Below are 13691 nucleotides of genomic sequence, written 5' to 3'. Positions count from 1 at the left end.
ATTGAAGAGACTGTCCTCTTTCCAGTGGATATTGTTTTCTGCTTTGTCAAAGATGAATTCACCATAGAGTTGAGGGCCCATTTCTGGGTTCTCTATTCTGTTCCATTGATCTATGTGTCTGTTTTTGTGCCAGTACCACACTGTGTTGATGACCACAGCTTTGTAGTACAATACTAAAAATCTGGCATTGTGATGCCCCAGCTCTGGTTTTCTTTTTCAATATTCTCCTGGCTATTCGGGGTCTTTTCTGATTCTATACAAATCTTAAGATGATTTGTTCCAACTCTCTGAAGAAAGTCCAAGGTGTTTTGATAGGAATTGTATTAAATGTGTAAATTGCCCTGCATAGCATTGACATTTTCACAATATTAATTCTTCCACTCCATGAACATGGAATATTTTTCCATCTCTTTGTGTCTTCCTCAATTCCTTTCAGGAGTGTTCTGTAGTTTTTAGGGTATAGATCCTTTACTTCTTTGGTTAGGTTTATTCCTAGGTATCTTATGCTTTTGGGTGCAATTGTAAATGGGATTGACTCCTTAATTTCCCTTTCTTCAGTTTCATTGTTAGTGTATAGAAATGCCACTGATTCACAAAGAGCCATTATTGACACTTTACTGATCAGATGAATCTGACTATAATTTGGTAGGTCAATCAACTCTGGTTTTTTGTTTGTTTGTTTGTTTGTTTAAAGATTTCATTTATTTATTCATGGGAGACACAGAGAGAGAGAGGTAGAGACATAGGCAGAGGGAGAAGCAGGCTCCCTGCAGGGAGCCAGAAGTGGAACTCAATCCTGGGACTCTGGGATCATGCCCTAAGCCGAAGGCAGACGCTCAACTACTGAGCCACCCAGGATCGCGAGCTCTTTGTCTTAAACCTATAGAGGTATCCTTTGTGAATACTCCATGGCACAGACTCATCTGCAACAATTCTGTTAGAGTTCATGTTGGTCAAAAGATTGCTTCTTCAAAAATCAGCATAGTAGTTTGTTAGTTATTAGCCAAATTTCAACTAAAAAAAATTGAATGATCCCAGAACACGTATTTAAATTTAAATTCAGATAATAACACCATAGATTTATTAGAATTACTACTAGCATAAATTGTATCAGGCATTACAACGTTAGTTGACAAAATTTTTTCCACTTTAATATTTCTCATCATTCCCTCAATTAGTATTGCTAGTTGCTCTACTAAGAATTTAACAACAAGCTTAGTATTAGAGAGAATGTACACTGTTTCTATGGTATTCTGAAGCAGAACATCAGGTATCCACATTAAAATCCAGCAGAAGTGTGAAGGAAATCATTTAAGCACCTCTTGGCATTCTCACGGCAAATAAGGTGGTGATGACTGTTCTGCAGAGAGTTTCTCATAGGCAGGTGGTGCATTGGGAACCTGTGAAAATGAGAAAGGGAGAGTATGGGCTTGGCAACAGTGCAGAGGTTTCTGGAAGAGGGGTAAAGTTAGTGGTCAGCAGCATATGTATACTACTTCTCTGGACTGAACCTTGTAAGTGCTCTCATCTAATTCCCGACCCAACAAGATAATCATTGTTAAATTTCATAAGTGTGTATGTTGAAATAGCAGGAGGGGGAAGAGTAGAGAAAAATAGAGCTAATGGCCTTTCCAAAATCTCAAAAACTTATTTATATCTTCATTATTCTTGTCAGTACAAGTCCCAAGCCCTAAATAGTGAATTATTGAACACTGTATAAAGCCACTAATATACATATATACCATATATATAGATCTCTGTAGTTGTGTCTAAAGGCCAGTGCTATTATCAGTACAGTACAATGTGTTAGGCCTTCATTTAATGTTTACAACAATTCTAAGAGTATTTTCATTGTTTTTATGTTACAGGTTGGAAAACTGAGGTCAAGTCACTTGTCCAAGGTCACACAACTTCACAGTAATTTGGCTCCAGAGTCTGTTCTTTCAACCATTAAAATATACTGCATCTGTACCAGTGCTGTATAGAGTATAGAAATAGAAAACACAGTATACCATATATCTGGTTTTAAATTTTCTAGTAGCCATATTACAAAAATAAAAACAAACAGGTAAAATTAATCTTCATAATTTATTTTATTTAATCCCACATGTCAAAATATTATCATTTCAACATGTAATTGATATAAAAATCATTAATGAATTATTTATATTCTTTTCCTCAGACTAAGTCTTTAAAATCCAGTATGTATTAGCACACCTTAATTCAAACTACTATGTTACAAGTGCTCAATAGCCACATGTGGCCAGTGGCTACTCTGTTAGACTGCACAGCTTATACAATTAATAACAGATGTTTTTTTCCTCCTCCCTTAGATATATCTACATCCAAAGATACAGATGCAGTGAAACGCTGGGAGACCTGCACCCCAATGTTTATAGCAGCAATGTCCACAATAGCCAAACTGTGGAAGGAGCCTCAGTGTCCATCGAAAGATGAATGGATAAAGAAGATGTGGTCTATGTATGCAATGGAATATTACTCAGCCATTAGAAATGACAAATACGGGATCCCTGGGTGGCGCAGCGGTTTGGCGCCTGCCTTTGGCCCAGGGCGTGATCCTGGAGACCTGGGATCGAGTCCCACATTAGGCTCGCGGTGCATGGAGCCTGCTTCTCCCTCTGCCTGTGTGTCTCTCTCTCTGTGACTATCATAAATAAATAAAAATTAAAAAAAAAAAAAAAGAAATGACAAATACCCACCATTTGGTTCAACATGGATAGAACTGGAGAGTATTATGCTGAATGAAGTAAGTCAATCGGAGAAGGTCAAACATTATATGGTCTCATTCACTTGGGGAATATAAAAAATAGTGAAAGGGAATAAAGGGGAAAGTGAAGAAAGTGAGCGGGAAATATCAGTGAGGGTGACAGAACATGAGAGACTCCTAACTCTGGAAAAAGAACAAGGGGTGGTGGAAGGGAGGTGAGCAGGGTGATGGGGTGATTGGGTGATGGGCACTGAGGGGGGCACTTGACAGGATGAATACTGGGTGTTACACTATATGTTAGCAAATGGAAGTCCAATAAAAAAATATACAAAAATATATATATATCTACATTCAGAAAAAGGCAAATAAGACATAAAAAAAGACATAAGACAAAAAAATACTATATCCAGAATTGAGTTCTTTCTTTGGATCTTACTACATATGTAAGGGATCTCATCATGGGCCCTGGAAAACCTGGCTATGACAGGACACAATTTAAGAAAATCTCTGTACTTCCATCTTTTTTTTTTTTATCTTTGTTATTGTTTAATTTTTTATTATGGTAAAATACAGATAATATAAAATTTACCATTTTAATCATTTTAAGTGTAGAGTTCAATAGCATTACATATATACACATTGCCCTTGCTTAAGTTGGAATAATTTTATTCATTGGAATTAAAAGCAGCCACACAATGAACACCAAGATGCAAGATCTCAACCTACCACAAGTTCACAATTACTCTCTTGAAAAGGCAGTTTGCTGTGCTGGTGACCAAAACCCTCATGTGGACATCTTCCTCTTAAGGTACTTTGAGTGCCAGCATGAATACTTTTGTCCTGAAATGTGAATGCATGAAGGTCAGTGGGTGAGAAAAAAGAATGGAGTTCTGTAAGAAAAGAGAAGAAAAATGAAGTTATTTTTAAGAATAAGTTTTTTTTTTTTAAGAATAGGTTTATTTTTGTAAAAGAGTTTATTTATTCATGAGAGACACAGAGAGAGAGAGACAGAGACACAGGCAGAGGGAAAAGCAGGCTCCCCTTGGGGAGCCTGATGCAGGACTGGATCCCAGGACCCCAGGATCATGACCTGATCCAAAGGCAGACACTCAACCACTGAGCCACCCAGGTGCCCCAAGAATGGGTTTTTAAATCTTGGTTCTGCCACTTACCTGCAATGTGTCCTCAGGCTAGTCACTTTACTTCTCTGAATTCTAGTGTTTGCATCTTTAATATGAATGCCACCTACCACTCAGAGTTGTAGAAGTTAAAACTAAAGGTAAAGCACTTAATATGGCACCTGACACCCATTAGTTAGTGAATATATATATATATATATATATATATATATACACACATATATATATATATATTTTAAGATTTTATTATTCATGAGAGACACACAGAGAGGCAGAGACACAGGCAGAGGGAGAAACAGGCCCCATGCAGGGAGCCCGATGGGGACCCCATCCAGGGTCTCCAGGACCACACCCTGGGCTGAAGGTGGTGCCAAACTGCTGAGCCACCCGGGCTGCCCCCAGTCAGTGAATATTTTTAAAGGGAAGGAGAAAAAGAATGAATCTGAACACTGAACCTCAGAGAATGACTTAAAAATATATATATATATATATATTTTATTTATTTGAGAGAGAGCATACAAGTGGAGTGAGAGGCAAAAGGAGAAGGAGAAGCAGACTCCTTGCTGAGCAGGGAGCCTGATATAGGGCCTAATCCCAGGACCCTGAGATCACAACCCGAGCCAAAAACAGATGCTTAACTGATCCACCCAGGTGACCCAGAATTTCAGAGAATGATTGCAAGTGGAGATGATCAAACTAGCGAGGACAAGCATATGAGAAACTTGGCAGCAGGGACTCACTGCCTATTTCTGCCTTCCCTGTAATGACAGCAAAATATCTTAAACACTATGCATATGCATTTAAACAAATGCACATGTTGTGGTAGGAATGCTGTGGTAGCCTGAGCTTCCAAGTCAAGTTGCAACGTAAGTCTACCTAAGATGAAGTTACACACCCTGAGTCACTGTAGGGAAGGGTGGGTGAGAGCTCAGTTTGGTGATTTGCACAGGTTTTGGGGGTGATATTCTCCATCCCTAGAAGAGAATGACAGCAGATTGTGCAGGACAGAGACATACCCAAATGGGGACTTCAGGAGTGATGTACTGTGGTGAGATGGAGCATTTCATCACTGACATAGTTTAAATTGCTGGCACACTGTCATAATAAAAAGCAGATTTTAGTTGCTTGTATTATTATCAAATTCTCCACAATGGTAGTTCTCAAACTTTAGCATGCATCTGTATCACTTGAGGGCTTGTTAAACACAGATTGCTGGGCCCACATCCAGGATTTCTGACACAGTAGATCTAGGGTAAGGCCCATAATCTGGATTTCTAACAAGTTCCCAGGTGATAGTGTCAAAACTGCTCATCCAGGGCCACATGGAGAACCACCACTCTGCACATAGAGCACTTCCCTATTGCCTGCACCTGGGTGACCCAGCTATACTTAGATCCTTAGAAGGACTGGGCAGATAATGCATATGCATCAGAGAGCCAGGTGGGGACAACAGGAAAGGAAGGAGTATATCTTATCTAAAGGGACAATCACTGTGCAGCTGACATTTTTTGCCAGATCTTTGATTTTTTAAAAAACAAACTAGAAATCAAGATTTTTATGTAAACTGTTACTTTTAAATGTTGGCACCTAATTCAATTTCTTAAAATACAGACCTAAACATATCAGTGAGCTAAATCCAGACAGTAGGGCATTCGCAGCATACACTCTGTGGTACTAGCCAAGACAGGCTGGATCAGGGAGGCTGTGTGGATGCTGAGCAGCTCTTCAGGCTTCTCTGAGGACTGTGACTGATCATTGGAGTCTACTAGCTTGGAAGAGGGCATCAAGGTAGGTTTCCCAGAGTGAAGTGTTTGGAACATCACTGAGGTGAGGCCAGACATGGATTGGGGCTGATAACTACACAGTCTTCAGTCTGTAAAAATGTAGTTTTCCTAAACTCTAGTCTGAAATTAATATTGATGCTACCCCCTGGAAGGATATATACACAGGGCCCGGTCTTGACGTAAGGATGCGCGAAGTTTGTTTTCTTCCCAAGTCCCAGCAATATACTGCAGGTAAAGTATTCAATGCATTTTCTCCCTTTACCTTAATTATCACTGTTGTTGTTTTTCTGTTTTGTAAATTTCTCACTTGCCATGGGATAGGAGTATGATCTACTCAGCTCACTGCTAGTTCTTTGCATTTGCATTAAAACTTTAGCATGCATTTTAAAAGGCAGCTTCTTGGGTCGCACCCTCAGAGAGGGTCCCAGAATCTGCATTTTAGCAAGAGCTCCAGATATGAGTACAGGGGCCCCTGACCATTGAGAAACACAACATATGAAACATGAATATAAACTGAGCTGTCAAGGGGGTCCTCAAAATTCTTCTCCAAGAATCAAAAAGCATTATGTCTTAAACCTCCAGGTGAAAGGATAAAGTTGGTAAATGCAAAAAACAACTTTCATCCCCTTACAAATCATCTTCCTGCAGAAGCAAGTTGCTACTAAAAGCAATCTTTCAAAAGATGTTTTTTTGGGGCTAAAGGGAATTGTGAGTCAGTGGAAACATTTTAGGAGATCTTAATTCCAACCAATCTTGCTACCATTCTATGTTCAGAAAAAGTGGGGAAATAAACATTTCAAAGCTTAAAACTCAGGTGTCTGAAATTTGCATTTATTGTCATTTGTGTCCTTTGGCTTACCATTGTTATTTTTTTAAGTAGGCTCCATGCCCAGTGCAAAGTCTAATGGAGGGCTTGAACTCTTGACCCTGATATCAGTAGCTGAGATGAGAACAAGAGCCAGACACTTAATTGACTGGGCCATGTTGGGTGTGGAGCCTATTTAAAGAAAAAAAAAAGAAAGAAAGGGGGGAAACCTCCAAAGAGAGGCAGGGAGGTAATTATGTAATTAAATGCAGTATTACGTGCACTATTGTACATAATTTTGCCTAAGTTTCTTAAACTACGGATTCCAACCCAGCTTTTCAAGACTAAGTCTCAAAACGAGATTTTAATATAATTTTAAAAAATAAATGACAGCATTTTTAGATGCCATGAGAACCAGAGAATTTAAACACAGCTCCATCTCATAAAAATTCCAGAAACTCTATAAATCACTGATCTAGACCTAGAGGAATGGAGACATGGTAGGTTGAACTTGAACCTTACTAAGCAAAATGTCCATAGTGTCTGAGCTTATGACATTAAAGACTGCCTATTATAGTTTAATTAAATTTAAGATGAGAGTGTTGAAGCAGAAAGTGAAAAAAAATTGTATTTTTGTCCAGAAGCATCAAGCTAGTAGTTATGGACAATTAGGGTACTAACACATTGAGTTTGTAGAGCTTTTATTCCTTAAAAGACTAAACTAGGGGATCCCTGGGTGGTGCAGCGGTTTAGCGCCTACCTTTGGCCCAGGGCGCGATCCTGGAGACCCGGGATCGAATCCCACATCAGGCTCCCGGTGCATGGAGCCTGCTTCTCCCTCTGCCTGTGTCTCTGCCTCTCTCTCTCTCTCTGTGACTATCATAAAAAAAATAAATAAATAAATAAAAATTAAAAAAAAAAAGACTAAACTATTATGTGTTTTTGTACACAAGCACAGAATTAAATAAAAATATAGAAGAAAATATATATTGAATAAAGACACATCACATGTGCCTAGGTGTAGAATAGAGCAAATGAGGCTCAGGGAAGTTAAAATCTAAGGTCACCAAGCAAGTCAGTGACAATGAGACCAAATGCTGATGCCATATAATTGAGTGGCTGCTATATTCCAGGCACTGGAGAAACAAAGATGTCTAAGAAATATTCTCTGGTCCCAGTTCATATGTGGGGGAAAGAAAAGGAGTGAAAGAAGCAAAAAGTAAATAACCAATTACAAGACAATGTTAACTCCATGCTAGAGGCAGAAATGGAGTTCTGTGTCAGAAGGCAAAGTCCCTCCCTAATCTGTTGTGGACAGCCCAAATGAGGTATCATACGAGTGCAAGGTCCATCTCTAACCTCTTAGCCCAAAGCTTTCCTATGGTACTTGGTTTGGAATCTTATTCAGACTCCGCGATTCTCCTTTCTGCTAAATGTCAGTATACTGAAGGGCTACTGCTCAGTTTCTGTGTCATCCCCCAAACCTGCTATGTCTTTCATGATTTGTATTTGGGGCACTCTGGCAAGATGGGCATTAGGAAAGGGACACTTGGGACTGCCCAAACTTCCTGACAAGGAGAAGAAGTCAAAGCTAGAGCTCTCACCTTCCTCGACTCCTCTTCAGACTGCCAAACTCCAAATCCCCACCTACACCAACCCTCCCCTCCACCACACAACGATTTTGCCTAAATTGCTGAGTGAGGAATGGGACTTTCCAACATCTTTTGTAAAGATACTTTTATTCCATTATGTATCAACTCAGTTTTCAGATGTGTAATGAAAGAGAGAGGGGGAGGGAAAGCTGGAGGGAGGGAGGGAGAGAGAGAGAAAAGGAAGGAGGGGGAAGGGGAGAGAGAAATTGCAATTCTTTTTTCATTCCACTGCTCACAATGGATAATGCCTCTGGATGCTTAAGACCTAAGGTGCTACCCCGCTTTGAAGTGAAACTTGTAGTTCTTATAGTTTAGCAACTCAGTTGATGTTTCCCATTTATGGAAGACACTGCTACTCTAAGACTAGACTGTGTAATTTGTTAGCTTCCTGCTCATATGGGTAAAGAAGAAAAAATTCTGTCAAAACTACATTGGCCATCAAAAGAGAATGGACCTTGTTAATAACCCAGTGGTCCTTTGTGCTGCTGAGGGGTGGATGGTTTACTTATTGTACTGATGGCTGGATAGGTCCTACTTATGCTAAATGCTTGGTATAACAGAGTTAGAAGAACTTGGCACTCCCAGGGAAACTGGGAGGAAAGGGGTAAAGCAGCAAGGTGAGATGAGCAGCCACTAAATGGAGGAACAGAACCCCTGAGAATCCTCAGGATGATTGATAAGACCTGGAGCAACTCACATGCTGCTGTTTGCTGTGCAAAAGGATCAGAACCCCTACCCCTGGGCTCCACAAATTATCAGTGCTCAGCATTTAAGTTTGCTGTGAGTGAAACCAAAGAGGTGGGCCAAGTTTCTGGTTGGAGTTCATGTCTAGGCAAAAGCAAAGGAAAAGCTGCAAGAAGAAGAGAAAGACTCGTCAGAACCAGAAATGAGAGTTAAAGGTGATCATAAGAATGTTATCTTACTCCCCAGAAATTCAGAGAAAGAAGGGCAAGGGTGTCCTGGATCTGGAGGGATCCCAGCAGCAGAAAGTTTACTAACCCTCAAGCTTCTGTATCCACTTCGTCTTCTACAATACCAACAGGCAATGAGCAGCAAAATTCCCAGGATCACTGTCAAGATTCCAATCCCTGCAGCCCTGGCCCAAGAGATAGACAAATCCATCTGGGTACAGAAACCTTGTTCTAGATTGTGATGAATCATACATCAGTCTTCAATCTTCACAGGAGCTTTCCCATCCCAAAGCCACATGTTCCATTTCCCAAGTAGTTTCCCACCCCCACCCCACCTGACCCCACACTGAACACCCACCAACCTCCAGCACCTGTGTCGAGGGACAGGAGCTTCTTTAGGAGCCTCTCCGATGTGTGCCCACATAAGTAGTGCTAACTGGCATGGCCTAACCATCCCAGTTCCAGGCACAAGAGGTGCAGGAGCAACTAACCCATATGTGAACAATGTATTTACAGAGACTGAGTTATCTTTTCTTTTCATCAGGGCGTTTCCCCCCAACTATCAGTCCACAAAAAGGATTGATACTTAAATTAACTTAAGATTGCTATGATGAACATTTTACATATATTAGATTATTTAATTCTCACAACAGCCCTGTAAAGTAGGCACCACTTATCATCCCCATTTCACAGGTGAGGACATAGATTCAGAGGTTAAGTGCTTTGCTGATGGTTATAAAGAGGTAGCACAAGATGGAGCCAGGATTTGAACTTGAGTTTGTTTCATTTGTGTTTGTGTCCTCTTTGCCTGAAACTCATCCCCTCACTGCTTGCCCATGACTAATATATTCACATTCAAAGACTCAGCATCACCCCTCCCAGGATGATGGCAACCTATTCTGGCTTCTCTCATAAACAGCCCTATAGTGGTAATTGGCAGTGTGCCTACCTGTCTCTTCTAGGAAAGGAGTTCCCAAATGAGTTGTTTGGTTTGGGATTTGTTTTCAAATCCCAAAAATGCATAGAAAATGTCAGGCACTCTGGTGTTTCAAAAAATATTTCTTGAAGATGGATAGATGGATGAATAGACATTTGGATGGATGGCCAAACATATTTTTAAAAATGAACAAATGAATTATGAGTGATTACAAATCCACATCTGCAAAATTAATGAGCCATTTAATATCTTCTTTAAAATAATTATGTATAAATATGTGGATTTGGGGCATGATGCTAGTTCCAACATCATTATTTTTTTCCATTTGCAATTGGAACTGAAGATCTGAAATACCATCTTTAAAGATCCATCCTTCCTTTGTCCTAACCGCTTAATTCTCCGTTACTTTCACCTCTTGTGGGTATTGACACTCTAGTGAGAATGAGGAGATCCACAACTTTCCACACAGCAGGTTTTGGTTGGAGATGAAGAAAAGGTAATGAAGAGAAGGAGAGAGCATTTAAAGCAGCCATCGAGGGTTAGAACTGGCACATCTTGACTGAAGGGGTGGAAGTAGGGCTTGCGGGATTTAGAGATATCCAAGACTATACCTATTGCATGGGGATACCAGAGCCCAGCCCAGCTAGGGTATCCCAGGACATCTGACTCATGTTTACATTCAGCTAGGCAAGCTCCTATCTGGCCTCTGCTTGCTCAAGGAATCCAGTTCAGGATGACCAAGGACCAAACCAGTTGGGTCAGTCCTTGCTGCTTACTCTGTTATCACCTAAGTGATCTGGAAAAGACATTTCAGAATGGAGCTAGAGATAGAACTCTGGGGATGCTGAGACAAGAGGCCTGATCTCTCCAGCCTGCTTGGCTGCCATGTCAGAGACCCCAGCTGACATTTGAAGTCAGAGATTGCAGATATTAGGTAAGCACCTCCCAACTAGCCAGGCATGGATTATTAAAAGATAGAGCATTGGGACTCAATCATGGGGAGAAGTGTCTGAGCTGAACCTACAGCAAAGTTGTAGCATCACTGAAACTGTTCTGCTCCTCAGCAGCAGGAGCAATCTGGGCATCTAAACAAGCCTTTTGAGCCCTGTGTCCAGTGGCCCCTGGGAAAGATTAGTTACTGCAACGGCCCTGGAAACAGGTCTGAAAGCTGTGCTTTCCCTGTATAACAATTAGCTAACATCTGCCTGATTTTCTACATCACAACATGATCAGAGTGGAAAGTGCTGTGACTTGCTAAAAAAGGGTTCTGCAGAGCTGGGTGATATAAGAGATTGAGCAGCTGAGGGTGAATCAAAATATAGCTGAGGGTTCTCCTGGAGAGATCTTTGTCCTGTACCAACTACCTGACCACCTCCTTCTCAAGGCAGCTGAGGCATCAAGTCTATCCTGTCCATCTCTAAACCAGTTGGGTGACAGTGCTGGATAAAAACTCTGACCTAATTATGCAGGTCAGTCCACCCACTTTGTGGATCATGAAGCTGAGACCTACCGAGACTCATCAACATCACCACCACCTTAGCAGCTACTCTGTCCTTCATTGAGCACTGATTTGTGCCAAGCATTGTGCCAAGCACCCCACATATAGGCTTTTATTTCATCATCACAATAATCCTGTGAGGTAGATACGATGTTCATGTCACAGCGGGTATCCCCATAATTTTAAACTGGTAAAATGCCCAATGATGCACAAGTGGTAAGTGGCAGAACCAGAATTCACAGTGACTGGCCTAAGATACCCAACCAGTGCCTTTCCTGCCATATCGCCCTTTCCTGATATGAAGCTGTCACAAGGAGCATTCAGTGGGCTCTTGTGACTGAAGGCAGCTGATTCAATTCCTGGCATGCTTGTGCTCCAATTTCACCCACCAAGGCTGTGGTTATCCCCTTGGATATCCTAACACAGACAGAGCTCTGTTCCAGTTCCTTATGCACAGTCACATTGCATTCACACACACACACTCAGTGATTGATAGATTAGAAAACATCAGGATATGCCAGACACACCAAAATAATGCAGTTTGCAGCTGGGCAGGACTCTCTAGAGTGTCACCAAATGCCTCCTGTAGCAGAGTCACCTGAAGTGGATGTTAAAGTGCAAACTCTGAGCCCCACCAAATCAGCCTCTCTGGCAGAAATACCTGGGAAACTGCATTTTACAAAACCTCCATGAGTGACGCATGCCCTCTCACTTCTTACTAAAGTTTTACAGAGATACAGCTTGTTGAATTATCATACAGAAACTGAAACAACATCCTACTTAATATCATGTGTACTCTAAACATACCCCCAAAAATACATTTTTTACTCTTGGGATATTTTTTCAGAAAATCTCCCCATTCCCAACTGACCATGCAGGGATGTTAGAAAATCCCACTGGCATCTTCTGAGGAAATGCTCCCAGCCTAAACTCTTCCTCAGTGCCTTTAATGAGTTCCACATCTTACTTGCCCCTGCTAGTTCACTCTAGTAAAGATTTTTCAATAGTTCCTTCCCCAAGGGAGAGCAAATTTGCAGGAATTTCTGACTAGATCACTTAAGACATGGTCCAAATAAAAACCCGGTACCTTATTTGTCCTGTTGGAGTCTCCATTCAGAAGGTGAAACCCAAAAAAAAAAAAAAAAAAAAAAAAAAAAAGAAGGTGAAACCCAATCTAGAGCACCATACTCTTGTGTACTCTAGTACATGCAGAATGTGTCCCAGCAGCCTGTCCTACCACTACAGCACTTACGCTTGCCAAAATTATTCTTGAGCCCAATTCTCCACTACACTGTAAAATTTTTTCACAGATAAGTATAGCATCTTAGACTGACTATACATTGCTTAGCACTTAGAAATGCTGAATCCTATAAATATTTATTTTAAATTAATTCATACTTTTAAACACCTTTCCTTAGAATAAAACTATGATGCAGAAATAATAAGCAGGGTCAGAGTGCAGTTGCACATACCTGCCCTTCATTCTTACTAGCTCTTTGGCAACTCACCTTTGTTCTATCCACAGGCCACCTCCAGGAGCCCGAGTGGAGGAGACAGAACAAGGCTTGAGGAAAGAGTCACCTTGCTCCCAGACAGATGTTTTCCAGCTGGGAACCTACAGTGAAAGCCAAATAACCAAGAATACAGACCCCCCAAAAATGCCAAGATCCAACTTCTTATCATTCCTATCTCCTAGCCTGTATGGCCTCAGAAAAGCTTGAGTGAGCCCCTTGTAGGACATGGGGTCCCATCACCTCATTGCCAGGGTTTTAATCTCTGGAGAAATGAACACTAGAGAGATTTACTGACAGACATACGCTTGTGGAAATCAGCAGGCTGTCTGCAAATGGCAAACTGGAAACCCCACTGGATCCAATTTTGAACTTACTCTTCAGCTGTGATGTAGGAGTGGTTATGCCCCTTCCTGGGATAACCAAGGATGAAGTGAGCCTCTTCTCTTGGCATCTTGTGGGATAAGGCCACAGAACACCTAATAGCAAAGTCAAACAGGCATCATTTAACACATTCAGAACATCCTCGCACAGCATTCCATAAATATCTATAAAAAACTCTCTCCAGGTTAACATTAATGATAGCTGGGACCCTCTGGTTTCTCTCTGTGAGAGAATTTGTACCTGCTTATTTCATTGATATCCAGTGGAAATTGCTCAGGTTTCTAACTGCTTCCACCAACTGAAAATTGAGTTCAAAGAAGAAACTACAAACAAAAGCAAAAA

General features: G+C 40.9%; 1 protein-coding gene across 10 annotated transcripts in view; it reads right to left on the bottom strand.

Moving 5' to 3' along the window:
* Nucleotides 1–1129: 1129 nt before the first annotated feature.
* Nucleotides 1130–13691, bottom strand: part of MLANA (melan-A) — a 106868-nt gene continuing 94306 nt past the window's right edge. For 9 of the 10 annotated variants that reach the window (XM_049116082.1, XM_049116083.1, XM_049116080.1 and 6 more), the window contains 4 exons: nt 13343–13444; nt 9108–9204; nt 3455–3568; nt 1130–1400 (listed from right to left, as the gene is read on the bottom strand). In XM_049116082.1, the coding sequence (XP_048972039.1) occupies nt 1332–1400; nt 3455–3568; nt 9108–9204; nt 13343–13419 (357 nt within the window). In that variant the 5' untranslated portion in view covers nt 13420–13444 and the 3' untranslated portion in view covers nt 1130–1331. Of the gene's footprint in view, nt 1401–3454; nt 3569–9107; nt 9205–13342; nt 13445–13589; nt 13673–13691 lie in introns of all 10 variants that reach the window. The other variant, XM_025432696.3, reaches the window with a different exon arrangement.

The sequence above is a fragment of the Canis lupus genome, chromosome 11, assembly GCF_003254725.2.
Source record: "Canis lupus dingo isolate Sandy chromosome 11, ASM325472v2, whole genome shotgun sequence".
NCBI lineage: Eukaryota > Metazoa > Chordata > Mammalia > Carnivora > Canidae > Canis > Canis lupus.
The sequence above is the reverse complement of the archived record's forward strand: the minus strand, read 5'-3'. Positions and strand labels throughout refer to the sequence as shown.